Genomic DNA, 23,205 nt, shown 5'->3' with positions numbered 1-23,205 from the left:
ACCCAGAGCTTTATCAAGACAGATTCGATGTCACATGGGCTTTCAGGGACCCCAGGGTGACATAAGGTAGCATATTAGTCCAGTTGGGTAGAGTGGGGAGAGCCGGGGGTTTCAGCTGTGTCTCTGGATACTGGTTTTTATTTTTACTCCTTGATAATGTCACACATGAATACTATGCATTTTGGTGTTTTCCACCCCTCACTTCTCCCTTCTAATCCCTCCCAGATCTCTTCCCCACCCATCCCCTCTCGACTTCATGTCTTCTCCTGTTTTTGTTTAATTTCTAAATGTGTGTATGATCATTTTGCCTGCATATATGTGTGTTGTACCATAAGCCTCCCTGCTGTCAATAGAGGCCAGAAGAGGGCATTGGAGCCCCTGGAACTGGAATTGTAGATGGTTATGAGCCATGATGTTGGTGCTGGGAATTACACCCAGATTCTCTGGAAAAGCAGCCAGTGATCTTAACCACTGAGCCATCCCTCTGTTTCTCTGTCTCTGTCTGTCTGTCTGTCTGTCTCTTTCTCTCTCAAGTCTAATTAGTGTTGCTCATATTGATGTGTGCATAGGGCTGACCACTACAACACTGGCAACACACCAGGAATCACATCTCTGACGAAAACTGACTCTCCCCTGCACCTGTAGGTTGCCTGTGGCTTCTCAGCTAGGAATGGGGCACTGTGAGGCCCTCCCCTCATCATGTCAGAATGTGGACTTAATGGTTTGATTTGAGGCAGGTCTTGCGCAAGTAGGCAGCACGGTTGTCATGTCTGGGTAACGCTTCTCCAGGTCCTCCAGCTCTCACTCTCTCTGCCCCTCTTCCCCAGTGTCCCCTGAGCCTTTGGGTGGAGGGGGATGTGTGATGTAGGTGTTCCATTGGAGGAGGGGCATGACACAGCCACTGGTTCTCATAACGTGAGTGTCTCTGACCAAGGCTGAGAGCCTGAACAAGAAATCGTAGAACTGCTTTTTAGTAACTAATCATGTCCAACTGAAAGCCATGCCTCTGACTCCGATCACTGAAGAACTTTCCGTGCCATCACCACCCCTTTCCGATATTAAGGTGGTCAAGTGTGGGAACCCGGAGTCACATTTCCTAGATGGTTTGGCCCCATACAAGGTTAACATCTGGAAGGAGGACTTGACTCCAGACAATGCAGATTTTGGCCATTTCTCACAAATGTTATTTTTAGCAGTTACTCTTGATAAATGTGAGCGACTCAGAAGTACGCTAGCTTCACAAAAGCTATATGTTGTGTTCCCATTGCCATGGACATGGCCGGACACATGCAATCAATAAAGAATTGATTAAAAAAAACACTGGAAGACTGGATTTATGGCCCCACTGGTCACAGCATGAGCAGTGCTCCTGCTCTTAAGTAGAATGGGGGCTGTGGACCCACCGTCACAGGTGACACCACGATGGGCATCTTCATGCAGGGCAGGTCTTTCCTACTGTAGAGCCTTGGTACCAGGTGTCCATCACTCAGGAGGTCTTTTCTCTGGGATTCGCTTAGGTTCTTCCTTAAGAGGCTCTGCTGACTTCCTCATAAAGCTGTTTCCCACAGGTATAAATGTTGGCCTCCCTACTCACATATCATAATTTTAGTGACCACATGCCAGACACACAGTAGGGCTAACAGTAAGTGTGCATTGGCACAGGCATTTTCCTAAGTGCTGAGTGTGTATTGAGCAATTCATGAAGGTCCCTACTGTAGTGTACGTGCTGTTGCTACTTCCATTCAACAGATTAAGAAACAGAGATGGAGGGAAAGCAAGATTCGTGGGTGGGAAAGCCAGGCTAGAACTTTGGAGGGCTGGCCACTTCTTGGCCTTTAGTTAATATATAGCTGGTTGTCAAGCATGCATTTTTAATGTTCATGTGCACGTGCGTGCGTGTGTGCCTGCGTGGGGTGTGTGTGTGTGTGTGTGTGTGTGTGTGTGTGTGTGTAGGTGAGGGGTTGCTGAGGTCTGAACCAAGGGTCGGCTGCATCTTCAACCCTCTCTTAACGTTTACTCTTTACTTTGATACAGGATTCACTACGTTGCCCAGGCTGACCTTGAATTTACAATCCTCCTGCCTCAGTCTCTTAGGCAGCTGGGGTGACAGGCCTATATCACCAGAGCCTGGGGTTTGGTTGTGCTAAGCAGCTTTCTAAATTGTTGGGAACACTACTGTACGCATACCTTCTGTGTCCCTGAAAGTTTGTAAAGAAAATACTGCGCCTCTGAACCCCAATTCCCCGTGTTCCCAAAGCCACGGGCCCCGCCCATTCAATTGCCCTTTCTCACATTCCCACCAGCACAAGGAGCAGCAGAAAGAGCAGGTGTCCCTTGGCGAGGCCTCCAGCACTGCGGAGGATGCCATTCAGTACCTGCAGCAGTGGAGGAGCGTGATGGCCGAGCACACCACTGCCCTGGAGGAGCTGCAGGAGCGGCTGGACCAGGCTGCCCTGGACGACCTCCGGGTCCTGACTGTGTCACTGTCTGAGAAAGCCACAGAGGAGCTGAGGCGCCTGCAGAGCACGGCCATGACACAGGAGCTGCTGAAGCGCAGTGCTCCCTGGCTCTTCCTGCAGCAGATCCTAGAGGAGCATAGCCGGGAGTCTGCGGCCCGTACCGCGCAGCTGGAGGCAGAGGAGAGAGAGCGTGGCCAGGAGCTGGTGCAGGGCGTGAGGCAGAGGCTACAACAGGATGCACCGGAGGCTTGCACAGAAGAGCAGGCAGAGCTGAGGCATTGGGAGCACTTGGTATTCACGTGAGTTATGATAACTGGTGTGCCGCCCCCTAGCTCACAATTTGAGCTGCTTATTGTCACTCTCCACACAGAACCATGCAGTGACTACTCCTATAGGACACAGCATTCCAGAGTGGCTGACACTCTTGACCCTTCCCTACCACACTGGGTAGGGAGTAGCCCTAGCAGGAGGGAGAGGCAGAATGGCTGAGCATTCGATGCCGTCCCTAGACTAATAAAATCTGTAGCATTTATCAGTCATACACACTGGGCCTATAAGTCACACAGGATTACACGTGACCTGCAGGGCCATCATGAGATGATGTACTGTAGGCCAGGAGGGTGGGTAACCCAGCCTCTGTGGGGGGACATAGACCTATCTGAATCACCCAGTGGGTTGTCAGTGAATAAAGTGTGCCTTGTCTCTGCAAAGGAAGCATTGTAACAGCTGGGTGTGGTAGTCAGGCCTGGAATTCTAGCACTTGGGAAGTGGAGGCAGGGAAATCAGCCAGTTTGTGGCCAGCCTGGGCTATGTGATACCAAATCTCACAATAAAGTAAGGGCTGGCTGGTGTGGCTAAGTGCTTGCTGTACAAGCATGGTGACCTGAGTTGGGAATCCTTAGAACCCAATAAAAGAGCTGAATACAGAGCCTGCAATCACAGTACTGTGGAGGCAGAGACAGGATGGTCTGACAGCCTCAGCAAACCGGCAAACTCCAGGCTCAGTAAGAGACATCTTAAAAGAATAAGGAATACACCTAACGTCAACCTTTGGTTGCCACATTCCTGGGCACACATATGTACCTGTACCTGCGTACACGTGCACATGCACACACAAAACATGCACTCACAATAGAACATGGAAAGTAAGTAAAAAAGAAATGCTATTTGGCCAAGCGTGGTGGTACACTTCGGTGACCCTGGCATTCAGAGCCAGTAGAGAGCATGAGCTTGCAGCCAGCCTGGGTTATATAGTGAGGCCCTGCCTCACAGAACCAAAACATAAGAGATGTGCTGTCTGGTTCAGGGACCTTGAAGAGTGTGTATGATGGCTTGCATTATGTTATTTAGACCCTTTCAACCTACCCTACGACTGCAGACATCCAGGCAACACATGGCATAGTCACAGGCTCAGTTCTGTCACCACTCTGCACTGGTTTTGCCTGGCATGCCACCCACTCGCATAATTTGAGCTGCTTTACTGTCATTTTCCACACAGAACCATGCAATGACTACTCTTTTAGGACCTAACAATCCACAGTGAACGACACTCCTGCTTTATCACCAGAAGCTGCACGTGGTGGGTTAGATACAGCTGTGGGAGCAGTGGGACAGTTGGTGGCATAATCCAGGAGCCTCTGTCTGACAGCCACACTTCCTGTAACACTTGACAGTCATCTGTGTCAGCTCAGACTTGGCTTGGCCCAGAAAGGGGTCTTCAGCATGTAGTAAGGGTCCACAAAGCATCGAGTACTTGCTGGGGGAAACTGGAGGAGCTGCGTGTGTGGCTATAATGGAGCAAGCACGGCCGTGTAGATGGAGAAACCTGTGTTTACGCTGGGTACTGCCCTCCGTGTGCATGTGGGAAAGATGCCAAAGTGCTCCTGGCCTCAACATCTTGTCTGTAAAATGAGGTGATGGTACTGAATCTTTTGGGGGTGCTTTCTGCACTGCATGATGTCATCTGAAGGGTGTGATGCAAGAGTCTAGGCTGCCCTTGGGGACCCATGAGTACACACTGAACGACACAGTGCCTGTTTGTAACTGTCCTCCCTGGAGGAAGTTACTTAAGTTTTCCTACATAGTGCTTTCCCCAGGAACCAACCTTGCCTCTGGGAGAACAGGCTAGAGGTGTTCAGACTGTGTGTGTGTGTGTGTGTGTGTGTGTGTGTGTGTGTGTGTGTGTGTGTGTGTGCACTCTTGTGACATCTGAAGAGGCTGGGTGTTCGTCCTCCATCACTCTCCACCTTATTTCCTTAAGAAAAGGTCTCTCACTGAACTGGAAGCTTCACCATTTCTGCTAGGCTGTCTGGGAGCAAGCTCTCAGTATTTGCCTGCGTCTGCCCCTCAATGATGGAGTTCCAGTTACACACAGCCATACCTGGCTTTTCATGCAGGTGCTGGGGATTTGAGCTCAGGTTTTTACGACTGCACAGCAAATGTTCTTGCCCACCAAGCCACCTTCCTTGTGGCTAGTGGTATCTGGTTTGCATTAAGCAGTCTCCTGGTTGGCCCTAGTTGGTCTCCTTTGTGAGCCTGGCTTCATTTGTTTTCTAGTTTCTGGCTAGTTGTTGTTTTCTAGCTCAGGGACACAAGACACTGTCTTCTCTGCATGGTATTAACGAGATCCTCACAGGTCACTTCTTATAACCATTATTGGTCTTTAGTCAACTCGGGTGATGCTCGGCCTGGATCTTCCCACAGTTCAACTGGTGCAGGATTCTTTGATGCGTTTAAATTTCATGTGACATTCCCATTACCCGACAGTTATTCCCTTCTACTTTATTTGGACCTGTCTTGCAGGGAGTAATTCCAAGGCCAGCATGGAGTTAGCCATTTATGGAGTAATGGGATATCTGGCTTTGCCATCAGCAAACTCTTATGACTTCACCAGGGGTTAAGGAGGGTCAAGCCACATGCTCACGCTGCCAGCCGCATCCAAGCTTTGCTGATTTGAGATCCTGAGGGTTGTGACCTGGATTTCTGAGGCATTAAGTAAAAATGGCTCTTCACTGTGGTTGGTAACACACTTTTATAAACCAGATGGGCTGAGGCAAACCCACTGAGCAAAAGGGGAAACTGATGCCGAGAAATAGTACTTGGAACCCTGCCCACAGAGCCCAGGTTTCCGGCTCAGTGCTGAGCCCCAGCCGGCAGGATTCCTCTCACATATACCTGTTTCCTGCTGGCCACAGGGCCAATCTGCTAGAAAGTAATGTCTGTTCACGACAGAGTCCTGTAGCTTAAGAGTCCTTGTTACCGGAGGGCAACAGGCAGAGGCTGTCCCAGGAAGAGGCGTTCAGAGTGTGGGAGTTGTTCGATGACATCAGCAGAGGACCCTAGGCATCTCTGAAAGTCAGACTCTCTTTCTATTAGAGAACTTTCTAGAACTTTTCAGTCCCACACTCTACACTCAGATCTAAGCGTATGGAGCCCACCCTTGGTGTCAGACAGTAAGTATTCTACAAATATTTCCCGGTTTCAGAGCGTATACAGAGCCTGTTTCATGCAGTTTATGTTGACAGAACACTGCCAGGAAAAATCAGACAAACCTTGCTTGCCTGCACAGAACATGAATAGAGGCACACTGGACAAAGTGGGAGGAGCAAGGAGGGACCTCTCCCATCATTGCTCATTCTCTGAGGTTCAAGGCTGGGGTAGCCAGTATTCAATACTATGGTTGCCACAGCCCAGCAGCAAAACCTCGGCTTAAAGCCACAGACAGGTTTTTCTCCCACAGGAAGGAGAAAAGTGAGGGAATGGACAGGGGCCACATCCCCCCTAGAGGCGTAGGGGACACTCTGCTCCTTGTTTTTCTCTTAGCTTTGGTCATCGTTCCCAACTCTTGGCATTTCTTGATTCACAGACACATCACTTCTTTTCTCTGCCTTAAGGTTCTCCTGGCTGGAACTCTCCCTGTGTCTGTCTCCCACGCTGAGAAGGACACCATTTGTACTCGTACTCTGGGCTGACTCTTCTCCAGAACCATCTAATTGAAACTTCTCTTATTTGTAGTGACTCCATTTCTAAATATGCCTCATTCCCCACTGTGGTGTGGTGTTCACCTTGAACCGATAATCTGGGGGACCCAGTTCAGTCCCCGGCACCCAGGTACCCAGCGTGTGTGCCCAGCATGGACTGGGTTGTTAAACGAGTCACTGATCTCTCATTCTTTTTCTTTCTTAAGTTATTTACTTTACATCCTGCTCACTGTCCCCCTCTGAGTCCCCTCCTCCCGCAATTCCCTCCATCTCCCCTCCCCTTCTTCTCTGGGTGGGTGGGGGTATCCCCCTACCCTGGCACTTCAAGTCTCTGTGAGGCTAGGTTCATCCTCTCCTACTGAGGCCAGACAAGGCATCCCAGCTAGAAGAACATATCCCACATATGGCAGCGGCTTTTGGGAGAGCCCCCTCTCCAGTTGTTTGGGGCCCCCACAGAGACCAAGCTGTGCCAAGCTCTGATCTTTATGCAGGATTCAGTGCTAGACCTGTGCTCACAGGAAGTAAACCTCCCGCCTCTGCACTTGTGACATGCTGCTTCTGTGACTAATACTATATCAATGTTATACACTGGACTCCATGCACTAGGCACTCAAGAAACATTGATACAAAGGCATGGATAAGCATCTAAAGTCCTTTGCTCCACTCAGGGATTTAGCTCTGAGATGCTGTGCCTACAGCCTCTCTCTAACTTCCTTGCCATGTTATCTCTGACCCAGTCCATGGTCCCTGTCCCCTCCCAGGAAGCTCTGCTCTGCGGCCATCTCACTGTCTGAAGAAGACCTGCTCCGGGTGAGGCAGGAGGCACAGGGCTGCTTCACCCAGCTGGACCGGAGCTTGGCCCTCCCCAGAGTCCGTGCACGGGTGCTGCAGCAGCAGATGCAGATGACCTGGCGGGAAGCAGAGTTCCGGAAACTGGACCAGGCTCTGGCTGTGCCTGAGCTGCAGGTAGGGGGTGTGTTTGTTTGGACTGCCCATTGCAGAGGTGACCGTGGGCTCACGGGGTCCTGTGCCTCCATCAGCTCTGAGCTAATCATCTTCTTCCCCCTACCCATTACTCTCTAGACATGGTCAAGTGTCAGCTCCATGTAGCCTCTGCAGAAATCCACTTCTTGATGCAGCAGTCATCACAAAACTGAGTGTCTCTCTATCACCATGGCCTGGGGTGGGAATGTGCTGTTTTAGCCATGTACACACATCCATTTTGGTTTGGGAAGAAGCCAGTGTCTCCTCTGAACTGTCTCTTCCTACAGTCCAAGTCAAGAAAGCTGCGTTCCAAGGGCAGAGGCAAGGCGGACCTTCTGAAGAAGAACCTGGAGGATAAGATCCGCCTGTTCGAGGAGCGGGCCCCTGAAGACCTGGCTGACCAGGTAGGGCTGAGCTTACTCACCTCACCTCCACATCTTTATCTTAACACCCAGCACGCTGTCCATCCTCTTTTCAAGTATGCTATGCAGGCATGCTGGCATTCCATGGCCAGGTACCACGGGCATGGGCATTAATAGGATGCTCTATTCTTGCATCTGCAGAAGGGAGCTTCGGTTTGTGGAAGAAGATGGGTAGCCCGACCTTGACAAAAGGCTACTACTACATTGGTGCAGAGGCAACCCAGGGAGTGTGGGAGCCCTCGGCAAGGATGCTCTATGGGTGTGCGAGGACATGAGGGGTGTGTGTGTGTGTGTGTGTGTGTGTGTGTGTGTGTGTGTGTGTGTGTTGGGCATGTGTAGAGACAGGAGCCTGGGGGAACTTGTGAGCTAGCAAGCTGGGAATCATGAGAGGCAGCTTACTGGTGCTGTTGAAATGGGACAGCTTACTGCTTTGTTCCCTGGGTGACCAGGTACCAACAGTAAGTTGGTAGAGACCAGACCAGTTCCCATCCACTGCCCAACCTCTTCCACCAACCCTGCCTCAGCTCCCTTTACTCCTTTGCGTGATTAACTGCTAAAGAGCATACAGGCAAGAAGGTGTTTGACCATTAGCATGGCTGCTGGGTCAATGAGGTAAGAAACTGTGCTGAGTAAGCCAGGCCTCCCAGAGAAAGACGTTGAGAGGTACCATCGCTATGACTATTTATTTATTCTTTATCTGTGTGTATGGGATGCAGATGTCTATGCAAGTGTGTCAAAGCCAGTGGACAACTCTGGCTGTCATTTCTCAGAAACTGTCTACCTTTTGTCTTGTGAACACCTGCAGTGGATACCAGAGTCACATTTCAGGTCTGAGATGTCATTCTCTCTCCTGTCACTGTCTGGAGCACGTGTGTCGGGAAAACAGAATGCACACAGCTCTGGCTGTTGTGGGACATTTTCCGTCTTTTGCTGATGAGAAATGGATATCTGTCTACATTATCTTTATTGTGCATGTATTCTTACTGCTGTGTGTGTGTGTGTGTGTGTGTGTGTGTGTGTGTGCGCACGCGTGCGCGTGTGCAGGTCAGCGTGCTCCTGTGTGCACTTGTCTATCTATGAGCCTGAGGACAGGACGAAGTCCTACATCCCCCTCATTTGCTCTCTATGGTTTTTCCCTTTCATTTATTTTCAGGCAGGCTCTCTTTCTGAACCCACAGCTCAGCAGCTGGCTGAGTCATCCTCAGGTCCTTCTGTCACTGCTTCCCAAACACTGGGTTTATAGACCCGCACTGCCCAGCCCAGCTCTTACGTGAGTGCTGGGAGCATGGATTCAGGTCTCTTGCTTGCACAGCAAGCACTTTATCGGCTGAGCCATCTCTCCCTTTGTCTTCTCGTCATCCACCTCTTACGTACATAACTGTCAATCTGTCAAGCATCTTTTGCTACATTTCCGCCCTAACATTGAAACTTGAAGGGTCCCCACGTTAAGACATAGAAGTCAACATTACCTTTAATATCCTGACATACGTCGGAGCGTTAAACTCATTTAACCTCCTCAGTAAATGCGGGTATAGGTTCTGAACTCCTCGATGTGACAAGCATCCTGGAATCTCTGCATGAATAGTTCACCTGCCGTAGTGAGGGGCAGAGAGCAGCTGCCACGGTGCACCTCGCAGATGAGAAGATGGGGGCACCGAATGATCTTACAGCTCCTGTCAGAGTGGTGAGCAACAAGGGCAGAGCATGAAGCTTGAACTGTGCGTCCTTCCTCATTAGTGGGTCTACTTGATGGACACCTCGGCTCACCCTTGGCATGCTTCTCTTGCTGGCTTTGATCAGCAGATGTAAAATACTCATAAATATTCCTCAGGAGCATGTAAGACTAAACAACCATGACAGGCCCATGGTTCTGTCCACCCATTGTTTCTCAGTTTCTTTTAATGACACACCTCCACCATCCCCACACACCCATTCCTTATTCATTCACTCTTTCCAGGTCACGTGATGTGCCACACATGCACACTGCCTCAGGAATGTCCCACCTGGGGCACAACTTCATTCCCTCTTGTCAACAGTATGCCCTATTGTGCTTCTGCAGCTGCCTGACCATTAAGCAGAGGGGCTGCTATTTGGCCAGGGCACTCCTTCAAGGTCGTCTTGACTGCACAGTTCCTTACTGTTTAAGAATATTGTGATCATCTTCAGGTGACCTGATCAGACCTCCATGGGTTCTCACAAATGTCTATCTTAGGGAGGGGAGGGATGCTCGCACAGACACAAAGCCAGGGAAGACTCCATTCACTTCTCCTAAGGTCTGTTCTTATGCCTATCTTAGCCCTTGAGGCGGCCCGAGCATCTGGATATTCCTGAAGCACTGAGGGAGAAGGGTCGTAGTTTCTTGCAATCCCCAAACAAAACCAGGACTCCATTACTTGTGTTCATGGGGCTGGGATGGAATCCAGGTCTTTGCTCATGTGTGGCAAGTGCTGGACCACTGGCCTAACCCCGGACCATCATCAGCTAATGTTTCTGTGCTTCTATTTTACCTCTGTCACAGATCATACAACCGTGTGTGTGTGTGTGTGTGTGTGTGTGTGTGTGTGTGTGTGTGTGTGTGTGTGTGTGAGAAAAAGGTCAAATCCAGGTGTTCTTCATCACCATCCACCTGGTTGTTGAGATGAGGACTCACCTGGAACTTGTCAAGTGAGCCCTGCTGGCTAGCCGGAGCCCTAGGGATCTACTGTCTCCCCAGCTTGGGGCTTACAAGCCCATGCCAGCACACCCAGCTGGTTTTATGTGAGTTTTGGGGTGTGAATTCAGGTCCTTATGTTTAAGCAGCCAGTAGGTACGGGCTGAGACATCTCCTAGCCCCCATGTAGATTTGGACGCTACTGATAGAACTCTTTCCTATGCTGTTACTTTTAAACTTTTACCTTTAGGATTTTTGTCTAATTTATACATATATCCTTTCCAAGGGTCAAGTAATTATAAAAGGCTTGTGCTAAAAAAACCAATAGTAACAAAAGGGAGAGCAGGCCTCCTGGCCATATTCGTACACACACACACCTTAACTTCCCATCGGATCGTTTGAGTTCCAGTCCTGTATCTCTAACCACCTCTCGCCTTACTACTTCCTGATTTCTCTGCTTGGGATTATCTATCAGCTTGTCTTTATGAGAAGTGGGAATTTCATTTCAGGGCTGCACTGAGCCCCTCCTCTGCCCCAATGCAGGTCAATTGATGTCTGTGATTTCTGTTATCTCGACTACAGCGCTATCCAATAATGGATCAAGGGATAAAACAAAGTCGGTTTTCATCTCTGTGACCTTTTGTTTTTCCTGGAGTTAAGATTGTCCATTTGCTTCTCTTCTTCCTTCTTGTTTCCTTTCTTCTTTTACTTTTCTCTGTGTTCACAACTAACTTATTCTGCCTCTTAACAGTTGACCAGATGTTCTGTCAGGACCGCCCTCTTGAAGCGGACTCCCCCTGTGCCCTTCTTGGTTCCTCCTGGACGTGTGCGTCTGGGCCTCACACGCAGCTCCCAACCTGCTCTCCTTTTGGTTCTTCTTTTTTCTTTCCTCCTTCTTTTCTTTCCTCCTCCTTTTTTCCATTCCCTTTCTTTTTGACCCTTTGTCTTGTTTGGGAATGACAGCCTAGGTCTTATCATGCAAGAGCGAATTTCTCATTTCTATTTTTGTCTCTAATTTTTTGAGAAGTCTTCTGCTCTGCCTGAGCTCTCTTTCTAGAGTAAGAGGATTTGTTTATTGTTGTTGCTGTGACCTCATATCTTTCCCCAAGAAGGTGAATAACTTATAAAGGTTAAATTTACTTTATTTTATGGGTAAGTATGTATATTTGTGACTCTTTGTATGGGTACCACATCAGTGCAGGTCCTAAGGAGGCCAGAAAAGGGCTTTGGATTCTCTGGAACAGGAGATATAGGTAGTGATGAGATGCGTGCTGTAGGTGCTGGGAACCAAACCCAGGTCCTCTGGAAGAAGAACGAGTGTTCTTACCCACTGAGCCATCTCCAGCTGCCAAAATTGACTTAAAATTCCTGGGTGCTCACCACCTCCTCTCTGCCCGCTAGGGGCTCTCCTATGTTTGTGACCCCCCCTTGGTGGTCTGCTTATGTTTGCTAGTGGACTAACAGCTGCTTCGAAGCTCTGGGGCTCAGGGAGGCTGTAGACCATGGCCTTCATTTTTGGAAGACCTCCCCCTCCCGTGTATTCCTTCAAAACGAGCCGAATTCCTCAGACAATGTCACTGTAGTCTGCTCAGGTGAAAAGGTCTGGATGCTCAAGATCATGGATGCTTAACCGGAAAAGAGCTGGGGGTGTCTCAGTTTGGGTGCAAATTGGCATTTGAGCTTTCTGATTTCAGTGCAGAGCCTTTCCATACAGCTGGCTTCCTTCTCCAAGCTGCAAAAATTCCCACAGATAAACCAGGAGTCACCTGCTGGTGGAAGGAGGGGCGTGGCCAGCTGCCCAGAGAGAGGACAGTCAGGGGCATCCGCGGAGCTCTCTTATGAGAGACCCAGCCTTTTCTTCAGTCTTCCCCCACTTGCTCGTGCTGCCCATGCTCCTTTTCTGGGGCTTGGAAAACCCTACCCCATATGGTATTTTGTTTCTGGTAATTCTACTCTGACAGACTGATATTTCAGCTTGGAGGATCTGTCAAGCCATTTCTGGCTCAGTAGTGCACTTCCACGCTTCGACTCATAAACTCTGCACAGAGGGACTTTTAAAAATTGAATGTATTTATTCACTTTATCAGTCTCAATAATCAGTCTCCCGTCTCCTCCCAGTAACCCTCAGGAAGATCCTCTCCCCATTCCTCCTCCCTTCTCCTATGAGAAGGTGGAGCTCCCCTCTGGGTATCGTCCCATCTCTCCCCACCCTCAACCCCACCCCCCACTATCCAGCCCATGAAGTCACTGAAGGACTAGGTACATCCTCTCCCACTGAGGCCATACAAGGAGGCCCAGTTAGGGTAACAGGATCCACAGGCAGGCAACAGAGTCAGGGATGGCCCCTGCTCCAGTTGTTAGAGGACCGGCATGACGATCAAGCTGAAAATCTGCTACATATATGGAGGGGGCCTCCATCCAGACCATATGTATGCTCTTTGGTTGGTAGTTCAGTCTCTGGGAGCCCCCAAGGGTCCAGGTTAGTTGACTCTTTTGGTCTTCCTGAGGAGTCCCTGTCCTTTCTGGTCCTTCAACCCTTCTTCCAACTCTTCTATAAGACTCCCCAAGCTCCATCTAATGTTTGGCTGTGGGTCTCTACATCTCTTTCTATTGGCTTCTTGGCGGAGCCTCTCAGATAGCAGTTATGTTAGGCTCCTGTCTGCAAGCATAGCAGAATATCATTAATAGTCTATGTCCAGGGGATGGGTCTCAATTTGGGGCCGTCATTGGTTGGCCATTCCCTCAGTCTCTGAGAAAGATTCTCCTTCCTTCCTTGGGACCCCCTTGTTATTTGGCTTCTTTGAGTCTGTGGATTATAGCATGGTTACCCTGAACAGGGATATATTGACCATCTCAGTTTTCTATTTGTACTCTTTTTGTTTGCTTCTCTTCTCTTAGTGTTCTAATAAGAGTCCTTTAACAAGAAGGGATATTAGATCTTTGTCAAATGCTCTTTTGTTTCTGTTGAGATGGGCATGCGATTTCTATTCTTGGTACCATTTATGTAAATCAGGACAATTATTGATTATATATTGAGCTATTCCTTTGTCTCTGTCATAAAGCCAGCATATTCTTGGTGAATGATATGGGCGACTTTATTTTGTTGATGTTGTTTTGGTTTGGTTTGGTTTGGTTTTTAATGAGCTCTTGAATTCAAGTATTCTGTTGAGAAGTTTTATATCTAAGTTCACTGGGGAGATTGTTCTGGAATTTTGATTTTGTTGTTGATGCGTCTTTGTCTGGTCTTGGTATTAGGGTACCACTAATTTCATAAAGACTTTAGTCATGATCTCTCCCTTCCTATTTTGAGAAGCATTGATTTTTTGGTGAAACTCACCAGTGAATCCATCTGGGCCAGGACTTTTTTCAGTTGGGAGATTTTAATTACTGCTTCAACCTCATTGCTTGTTATAGATGAGTTTAAATTGTTTATTTATCTCATTTGATATAATTTTAGTACATACTATATGTCTAGAAATTTATCCATTTCTTTGAGATTTTTCCAATTTAGTGGAATGAATACATGTGTGGTCTGTATATGCTCAGCCCAGGGAGTGGCACTGTTAGAAGGTGTGACCCTGTTGGAGTAGGTGTGTCACTGTGGGTTTGGGTTATAAGACCTTCATCCTAACTTCCTGGAAGCCAATCTTCCACTAGCAGCCTTCAGATGAAGATATAGAACTCTCAGCTCTGTCTGCACCATGCCTGTCTAGATATTTCCATGCTCCCACCTTGATGATAATGGACTGAACCTCTGAACCTGTAAGCCAGCCCCAATTGAATGTTGTTCTTTATAAAACTTGTCCTTGGTCATGGTGTCTGTTCACAGCAGTAAAACCCTAACTAAGGCAACACACTTTCAAGGTAAGACCTAATGATTTTTTTTTTTTTAATTTCACTGGTATCTATTATAGTGGTTCCCTTTTCCTCTCTAATTTTATTTATGAGTCTTCTCATCTTTTGGTTCATTTGGCTAAGAGTTTCTTTATGTTTTTAAAGAACTAGGTTTTTGTTTTGTTGGTTTGCATTTTATGTTTGTCTGTCTGTTTCCGTTTCATTATTTTCTGCTGCAAAATTAAATGTTTTCTTTTGGGCAAGTGATTGTGGGTTTTATTTGCTCCTTTTCCAGAATGTTCTGATGTCTTACTAGAGAGCTATAAATTTCTCTTTTCAGACTCTTTTCATTGTATCCTGTGGATTTTGATATGTTGTTTTTCATTTTCTTTTTATTCTAGAAATACTATTATTTCCTTCTTGATTTCTTCAGAGACCTATTTGCCATTGAGTGGTGTATCTTATATCCCTGTGAGTTTGCATATGTTCTTGGGTTTCTTATGCTGTTCATTTTCTCTATTCTATTCAAATTCTATTATGACCAGATAGAACACAAAATAATTATTTCATATTTCCAAATACATATTGAGACTTGATTTGTATCCTGATACATCATCTATTTTGGAGAAAATTACATGGACTGCTCAGAAAAATGTATATTCTGCAATATTTAGATGAAATGTTCTGGTGGTATCTGTTAAGCCCATTAGATCTATGATGTTATTTAATTCATTTATTTCTATATTTTTTGAGAGGGATAACTTGTCAGTTGCTGATAGTGAGGTAGTGAAGTCAAACACTAGTATTGTGCTGGGGTTAATCTGTAACAACACTCTAGTAGTATTTGTGTTAGGGAAGTTGAATGGACCTGTGTTCAGTGAATGTATGTTTAGAGTCTTAATGTCCTCCTGATGACTGTCCCTTTATCAGTGTGAAGTCAGCACTTTCATCCTTTCTCATTAGTTTTGGTTTAAAGTCTGTCTTTTCAGATATTAGAATAATGAAACCTGTTTGTTTCCTAGGTTTATTTGCTTGGTCCAACTTTCTCCATCCTTTTACCCTAAGGTAGTGTCTGTCTGTTATAGTTAGATGTGTCTCTTAGAGGAAACCAACTAGATGGTTCCTACCTTTTGGTCAACTCTATTAGTCTGTGCCTTTTTATTGGGGATTGAGACCATTAATATTTAGAGTTATTACTGAAAGATGCTCTTTCCATTTCCTTGCTTTCATGATTTGTTTTTTGTTTTGTTTTGATTTGTTTCATGTTTTGTTCTCTTGCATGACTATTATTCTAGTGTTAGTTTATTCTTTCCAGTAGCATTATGGATGGAATTGTTTTTCCCTTCAGCCTAAAGTAATTCCTTCAAGTATCTTCTGTAGAGCAGGCTTGTGATGGTTTGAATATGACAGCTAAGCTTAGGCAGTGAGGGATGTAATAGAGCAAGCATGGGAGGGCATGTTCTAGCCCCAGCAAGCAACAGAACTTGGCAGCTTCAGCCATGTGGCTCTGGCCTTAATGTGAAGAGTTCAGAGACTTCTGGGGCAATTGATCCTGCTTAGCTGGAGGTAAGAAATTAGCAGTCATTAGGAAGAGACCAGAGTCACTGAGGTGAAATCTTCTGGGAAGTGTTTTCAGAGAGCACAAAGAAGCTGTGTTCCAGAGAGAGCCAAGGTTGTATCTCATGCTGCAGCTGGATTTGGAAATCTGTATCACCCAGATGGTTCTGATGGAAAGCAGCCAAGGCGTGGCACTGTGAGAGTTCAGGAGAGGCCATTGGTGAAGGTGCAGCCTCAGTTGCTGTTGATGGCCCAGGACTGAAGGGGTCATGCAAACAAGTTGAGGCTTGGCACCGTGAAGAGAGCCTATGAGAGGCTATTAATGAATCCTACTGTTAGCAGAAGATCCCAGCGTATTGGAGATGACAGTAGCATGAGGTGATCACCAAGCACAGCAACAGCAGTGGAGTGGAGTTAACCAGAATCTTGAGTGCTACAGAGGGCAGAGCTGGAGAAGTGACCCAAGCCCTTTGGAGGGGCCCAGAAGATCATGTGTGGATCCCAGACATTGGAACAAGAAGCTGTAAAGTTGAAGTTGCCTTGGAGACCCCAAGATGTTCTAGATGCCAGAGCTGTGGGATACCTGCTGAGGAACACTGACAACAGGGAGTGGAACCAGTGTAGGAGAAAAGAGTGGGCTACAGTCATCAAAGCTGAAAGGAGTCGGGCATCAGACATAGAGATGTGAAGTTTGATGATTGCCCAGCTGGCTTTGGTGTTGCTTTGGTCCAGTATTTCTTCACTATGATATTAATGGAACTTGGGAATGGTAAATATATGTCCTGTGATGTTGGAGATAAGTGATTAGCATTTTATTTTGATTTTATAGAGGATTCATTATAGTTGCCTGATTGGATGAGTCTCAGAAGAAACTCTGAACTCTGGACTTTTAACACTGTTGAGACTTCTATAGACTATGGGTACTTTTGAAGTTGGACTATATGCATTTTTCATTATGCTATGGTTAGGTATGGCTGCCCTAGACTCATGTCTTTGAACAAGCCTATGGGGGCCAGGGAGTGGAATGTGATGGTTTGTATATGCTCAGCCCAGGGAGTGGCACTTTTAGGAGGTATGGCCTTGTTGGACTAGATATGGCCTTATTGGAGAAAGTGTGTCACTTTGGGGGTGGGCTTTGAGACCCTCCTTCTAGCTGCCTGAAAGCCAGTTTCTCATGTTTGCCTTTGGAACAAGATGTAGAACTCTCAGATCCTCCAGCACCAGGCCTGCCTGGATGCTGCCATGCTCCCCACCATGATAATAATGGACCGAACCTCAGAACCATAAGCCAACCCCCAATTAAATGTCCTTTTGTAAGAGTTGCCTTGGTCATGGTGTCTCTTTACAATAATGGAAACTCTCACTAAGGCAAGGCTCAGTGATCATAAATTCCTGTAGCCTGTTTTTGTTATGTAGCATCTTTATTTCTGCATTCAGCTATGATAGATAACTTTTTTGGGTAGAGTTCTCACAGCTGGCAGGTATTGCCTTTCAGCGCTTGTAAGAATCTTTCCAGACCTCCCCCGTTTCAACCTTTCCCTTGAGCAACTCCCTCTTGTTCTGATGGGCCTGCCATGTATGTGCCATTTCTGTGCTTCTGTCTTGCAGCTTCCAATATACACTCTGCTCTGTATATTTAAGGTTTTCATTATAACAGGATGAGGGGAGGTTCTCTGGTCTTGTGTGTTCGGAGTCCAATTGCCTTCTGTATCTGGACTGGCACCTCTTTTCCTAATTCTGGGTAATTATTATTATATTAATTTTAGTATTATTGTAAATAATTCCATTATTATTTGTTTGAAAATGCTTTCTATGCCTTTAGAATGGGACTTTTCTCCTTTTATGACCATTATCTGTTGGTTTGGTCTTCTCGTAGGGACCGTGTATCTTGAGTTTTGGTCTCATTTTGTTTCCGTGCTTGTCGGACAGCTCCAACTCTCGCATCTGGTCTTTAGGCTCGATATTCCACCCTGTTAGTGATCCGCTGAGTTGCTCACACTTTCCACAGAGCTTTTAATTTGACTCATTGATATTTTTTTATTTCTAGCATTTGAGATTGGTTTTTCTTCAGATTTTTGTCTCTGTCAAATTCTGTTTCATGTCATAGCACCATCGCCTTCATTCTGTCCAACTGTTTGAATCAGTTCTCCTTTAGGAGTTCATTTCTCCTTTCTGTTTGCTTTGACCATACTTATCAGCATTACTTTGATCTCTCTGCCTTGTATTTTCACCAGACTCACCCTCCCTAGAGGCCATCAGTGTAGGGTTAATAATTTCTGGAAGAGTTATATTTGTTTTAGTTTTGTGTGTTTTTTGGGGGGGAGGGGTCACTGTTGGAATTTATGCAACTGCTGCTGCTGCTGCTGTTGTTGTTGTCGTCGTTGTTGTTTAAACAGCTATTTTCTTTCAAGTGATGTATTTACAGTGTTCAAGTATGGGACCTGATGGAGTTGGATATGTATCTCCCAAAATGTTTCCTCAGTCCATGCGCTCTGGGTGCCTATGATAAGCAGGATGATAACTGCTGGATATTCACGAAGTGCAAATGTAACAGCCGGTGATCAACAGTGACAGTGTGGTGTCCACTACAATTTTAGACAATTAGATTAGGAGTGGGAGGGAGGCAGGAGGATAGGGATTAATTACTAGATGGATTTCGAAAAGAAAAAAATGAGGTGGGTGGAGGAGCTGGGAGGGATAAGCTAGGGCTCATCGACTTTAGAGGTTGCTAAAGCTACAGACGCTTATAACCGAGACATGAGAAGAGGAGAGGATACAGGCGAGAGATAGAAGACAAGACCAGGCTTAAGAGGAGCACAGCAGATGTGTGGCTGGAGAGTGTAGGGAGGAAGGCCTTATAGGCCGGGTGACGACATATACTCCTACGTCCTAACTGGGCAGCCTATAAACACAAGCAGAAGCGTTCTGAGATGTTTCAGTAAGGTTAGGAGGCAAACCATAGAAAGTCAGGGCTAATGGGGGTTTATGGCCTGACTGGATGGTACAGCTGGACTGAGGTGACAGCTGAGGTTCTCAGATCCCTCTTGCCCTGGCATTGTTTCACCTGCTGCTGTGAGTGGCAGAGCAGCAGGGTGGCAGGGGTGGCAGGCACTGAGGAGCCTTTGGTCCTCTATAGCGTCTGTGCAGGTCCTGACCTGAAAATTCTCTGGGACATCTGCATGTTACTGTGTCCCTCTTCTGATCCTAGAGATCCAGTGTACTTGAGGAAGGCCCTGCTAACGCCTCACCTGTGCATCTCCATGTTTGATTCTAGACCTGTAAAGAAGGACTGGTGTGATTTAGAATCCCATAAAGACAAGGCAAGGGGCTGGCCCTGAGGAACCTTAAAGGGTATCTTAGGACACAGAAGGGCCTTCCTTGAGCTTCTAATGCTGTCAGAGAGAAGTAGGAAGGAAGTTGTTTGAACTTCCTATTTAAAATAAGAACATTTAGCAGGCCTTGTTCTCAAATGAGTTGTTATTATTTGAGATGCATGAATATGTAAAGAAACCAGCCATTAATACCACATAGAGATGCAAATCTGTCCTTACCCAGGATTGTCCCTCTAGGATTCAAACCTGATATAGAGAAATAATGTCACCAGGTGCTGGAATTCACAAAGTAAGCTTTCGAAAGAAAGAAAGAAAGGGGGATTGTGGAAAACTTTTTTAATGTTGCCTGTCCATGGCCTTCTTAAAGGACACGCAAAAGCCCTTGACTTTCCTAGATTGAAAGGTTTCACTTCTGATAACCTGGAGCTGTCCCTCAGGGCCACCACACTTCGTGTCTTCCCTTTGGCAGGGCACTGAGCCTTGGGAAGACTGAAGCTCAAGGAGCTTGTGGGAACTACAAAGGAACCAACAAGTCAACGATAGCGCAGGTTTTGTTCCTGAAGAGACCACTGGGCCTAGTCTTCTAGTGAAAGGAATCAGAGGCTACTGTCCACTTACAGACTAGATGTGTGAGAAGAAGACTGATATCCTCTTTGGCTCATGGTCTGCCATTGTTAGGGAGGCTGAGCAGGTTAAGGATGGATGAACATCTTTCCTGGTCAGTCATCAGGAAAGCTCATTGGGTTGAGATAGCAAAAATCTAGAAAAACAAGTTGCTTTGGTTTCAAGTACTATTGTTACTTTAAACCGAATGGAGGAGCGTTACAAATGGCACACTCGTGGCTAACCTTCCTGACTCTTTCTCAGATAGCTGGAGAAGGGTGGGGCTATGTTCTACGTCATTGCCTTCTGCTGGTTGGGACCAGTGTCCCTCAGCAGATCTGAGTCTCAGAAGCTTGGTGCCTTTGTCTTTGCTTTCCTGGTTCTGGAAACACCCAGCCATCTTCTCCTCCCACTTACCTGTCTCTTTTACTTTATTATTGGTGACCTTCCACCTCTTTTTCTTTTTGTATTTATTTATTTTTTATACACTGCAATGTGATCATGTTCTTCCCCTCCCCCAACTCCTCCCAGATCCTCCCCACCTCCATACTCAGCTCATTTCATGTCTGCCCATCGAGAGAGAGAGAGAGAGAGAGAGAGAGAGAGAGAGAGAGAGAGAGAGAGAAATCAAAACAAATAAACAGAAACCCAATAAGACCAATAAGAAAAAAATCAAATCAAACCAAATAAAAAGCACACACACACACAATTGTGACATAGTAACATCAACCATCTTACTGGGGTCTCACTGCTGAGTCCAGTGACATCTATCAAGACCCAGAACACGTGACCTTTATGACCCACATGAATTGTCCAGATGAGTCTTGCCTGCCAGGTTGTGCTTTGGGAACAGGGATGAGCAAGGGATGGCGGAAGATCGGACTTTCTCCCATCTGAGTACTAGACAGGGATCACGCCCTGATGTTTTCTGGAGCTGTGGGGCATCCGAGAGCACACATAGCCTGATTACATTTGAAGGGTTTTGAATCTTCTATCTGCAGTTTCTTACGTCAGTTTTTAGTTTGTTTGGGAGACAGAGAAGATAGTTATAGGACAGAGAAGAGAAAGGTTTTGCCTGACATTCTGTTACTAGGGGAGCAAAGAAATTAAGGTGAGCAGTAGGTCAAAGATGTCACGAGACGAAAAAGCATCTCCCATGGCTGGCTGTTACTGACAGGGACCAGTCTGGAAAAGTGAGTTTAATTTCAGAAACTCTCACTGTTCAACGAAGACAAGGGGAGCTTCACAAGACGGTGTGATCACGGCTAACACTTCTGACTTTAGTCTCTCTTAGATAAGTGAAAATGCTCATGGCCATCAGTCACTCTTGTAGCTACTTCCTGCTGGTCACGGGCTGTATCCTCCCCAGGGGAAGGGAGGTCTGGGATAGTCTCTAGGATTGGGAATTCTAAAGAAGGAACACACTGTCCGTGTGCCTCTTGGCTGTTTCCTGGATACAGGACTTTATGAAACAAAGCATGTTTGGCAATTTTAAAAGACAGTAGAAATCTGTGCCCTTTAAATTAGGGCTCAGGAGAGCAGGCAGGTTCAGTAATGGAGGTCAGCAAGCAGCCGTGTGATAGAAGGTGGAGACCGAGGGAAGCACAGGAGGCAAAGTAATTCTGGGTGTAATTTTCTTAAAGAAACTAAAGATGATATAAAAGTGATACTTGTACCTACTTGGTATAACTTGCATGTACTTCATAAAAGATTTAAGATAACAGAAGTAAACTGGCTAGGCGAGAGAGAAGTTGGTTACGGTCTTAGAATTTCTATTGCTGTGAAAAGACATCGTGCGAAACACAGAGAGGAGGCAACATGAAGAACGAGGGTCTGGGTGGGATCAGTCAGAGACCCAAAGGGCAAACAGCAGGGAGGAGGTGGAAAGCACTTTAGTCACAGCAAAGTCACCAACCCCAACCGAGGCACTTTGAGGGTTAGGTGTAACTGAGCCTGCCTGTACACAAGACCTGGGACCTGCTAGGGGTGTAGACTATCATCCTGTAGGCCATGGGGAGCCCATGAAGAGTTGGGAGTGGACAGAACCAGGTCTGCTCACCTCTGAAGATCTACATAGACCAGGAAGGACACTGAGACTGGTGTTTTCAGCAGCTGAGACCTTGCCTCGCTCCCGGCAAAGTCCCACACTGATGTCTCCTTGGCAGGGCCCCTGGGATCCTCAGCTTGAGCTCCGTGGGAGGCAGTGAGCCTTCCTCCCCACAACCTCTCAGTTCCTCTGTTTCTGTCCCCTTTCCCCAGGTACGAGGGGAATTGCTCCAGGAGAGGGTCCAGAGGCTGGAGGCCCAGGAGGCACACTTTGCTGAGTCACTTGTGGCTCTGCAGTTCCAGAAGGTGGCCCGGGCTGCTGAGACCCTCTCCGTCTACACCGCCCTGCTTAGCATTCAAGACCTGCTGCTGGGGGAGCTGAGTGAGTCGGAGACACTGACCAAGTCAGCCTGCGTGCAGATCCTGGAGTCCCACAGGCCGGTGAGTGGGGTTGGGGTAGAAAAGGGTACCTGCGCCGTCGCTCCTTGTGGTGCCTGGTACTTCATTCAACATGGAATGAGTCTCTACCACGTGTCCTGGATGTGAATTGGGGGACCAAGTAAGGTGACTTAGTAATTATACAGGACAGTTATGCTCGGCTCCTGTCTGCAAGCATGGCAGAACAATGTCAGATATTGGTTCTTGGTCACGTTGTGGGTCTCAAGTTGGTCGGCCATTCCGTCTGTCTCTGCTCCATCTTTGTCCCTGCATGTCTTGTAGGCTGGTCATATTTTGGGTCCAAGATTTTGTGCTTTGGTTGGTGACTACTGGAAGTCCTGCCTGGTTTCAGAAGGTAGCCACTTCAGGCTCTATATCCCCACTTCTAGGAGTCCCAGCTACAGTCACCCCCATAGATTCCCTAGAGCCTTCCCCATCCCGGGTCTCTGTCAAGTCCTAGAGATGCCACCTACCCATATAACACCAATTTCCTTTCTCCCCTACTCTTCCTAGCTATCCCTTTGCCCCGTTCCCCTCCCCATGCCCTCTCCCACCTCGTTCTCTCCCTTCAGCTGCCTCTGATGTCTGTTTTTTAAAAATTAGCTATTTTACTTATTTACCTCCCAAATGTTCCCCCTCCCCCTCCCTTGAAGAGTTTTTCCTCCTTCCCGCCTCCCCTTTGCCTCTGAGAGGGTGTACCTCCTGGGCATCCCCCTTCCCTGGGGTGTCAAGTCTCTACAGAATTAGGCACATCCTCTCCCATTGAGGCCAAACAAGGCGGTCGTCTGCTACATATGTGCCAGGAGCCTGTCCAGCCTGTGTATTCTCTTTGGTTGGTGGCTTAGATTCTGGGAGATCCCTGGGGTACAGGTTAGTTGACATCGTTGTGCTTCCTATGGG

General features: G+C 47.1%; 1 protein-coding gene across 1 annotated transcript in view; it reads left to right on the top strand.

The window, feature by feature from the left end:
- Positions 1–23,205, top strand: part of Evc2 (EvC ciliary complex subunit 2) — an 87,172-nt gene that overhangs the window by 44,813 nt on the left and 19,154 nt on the right. Inside the window, exons 12-15 of the mRNA XM_032916954.1 lie at positions 2,304–2,758; positions 7,201–7,405; positions 7,711–7,827; positions 22,081–22,308. Of these exons, the coding sequence (XP_032772845.1) occupies positions 2,304–2,758; positions 7,201–7,405; positions 7,711–7,827; positions 22,081–22,308 (1,005 nt within the window). The remainder of the gene's footprint in view (positions 1–2,303; positions 2,759–7,200; positions 7,406–7,710; positions 7,828–22,080; positions 22,309–23,205) is intronic.

This window comes from Rattus rattus, chromosome 11 (assembly GCF_011064425.1).
Source record: "Rattus rattus isolate New Zealand chromosome 11, Rrattus_CSIRO_v1, whole genome shotgun sequence".
Lineage (NCBI taxonomy): Eukaryota > Metazoa > Chordata > Mammalia > Rodentia > Muridae > Rattus > Rattus rattus.
The sequence above is the reverse complement of the archived record's forward strand: the minus strand, read 5'-3'. Positions and strand labels throughout refer to the sequence as shown.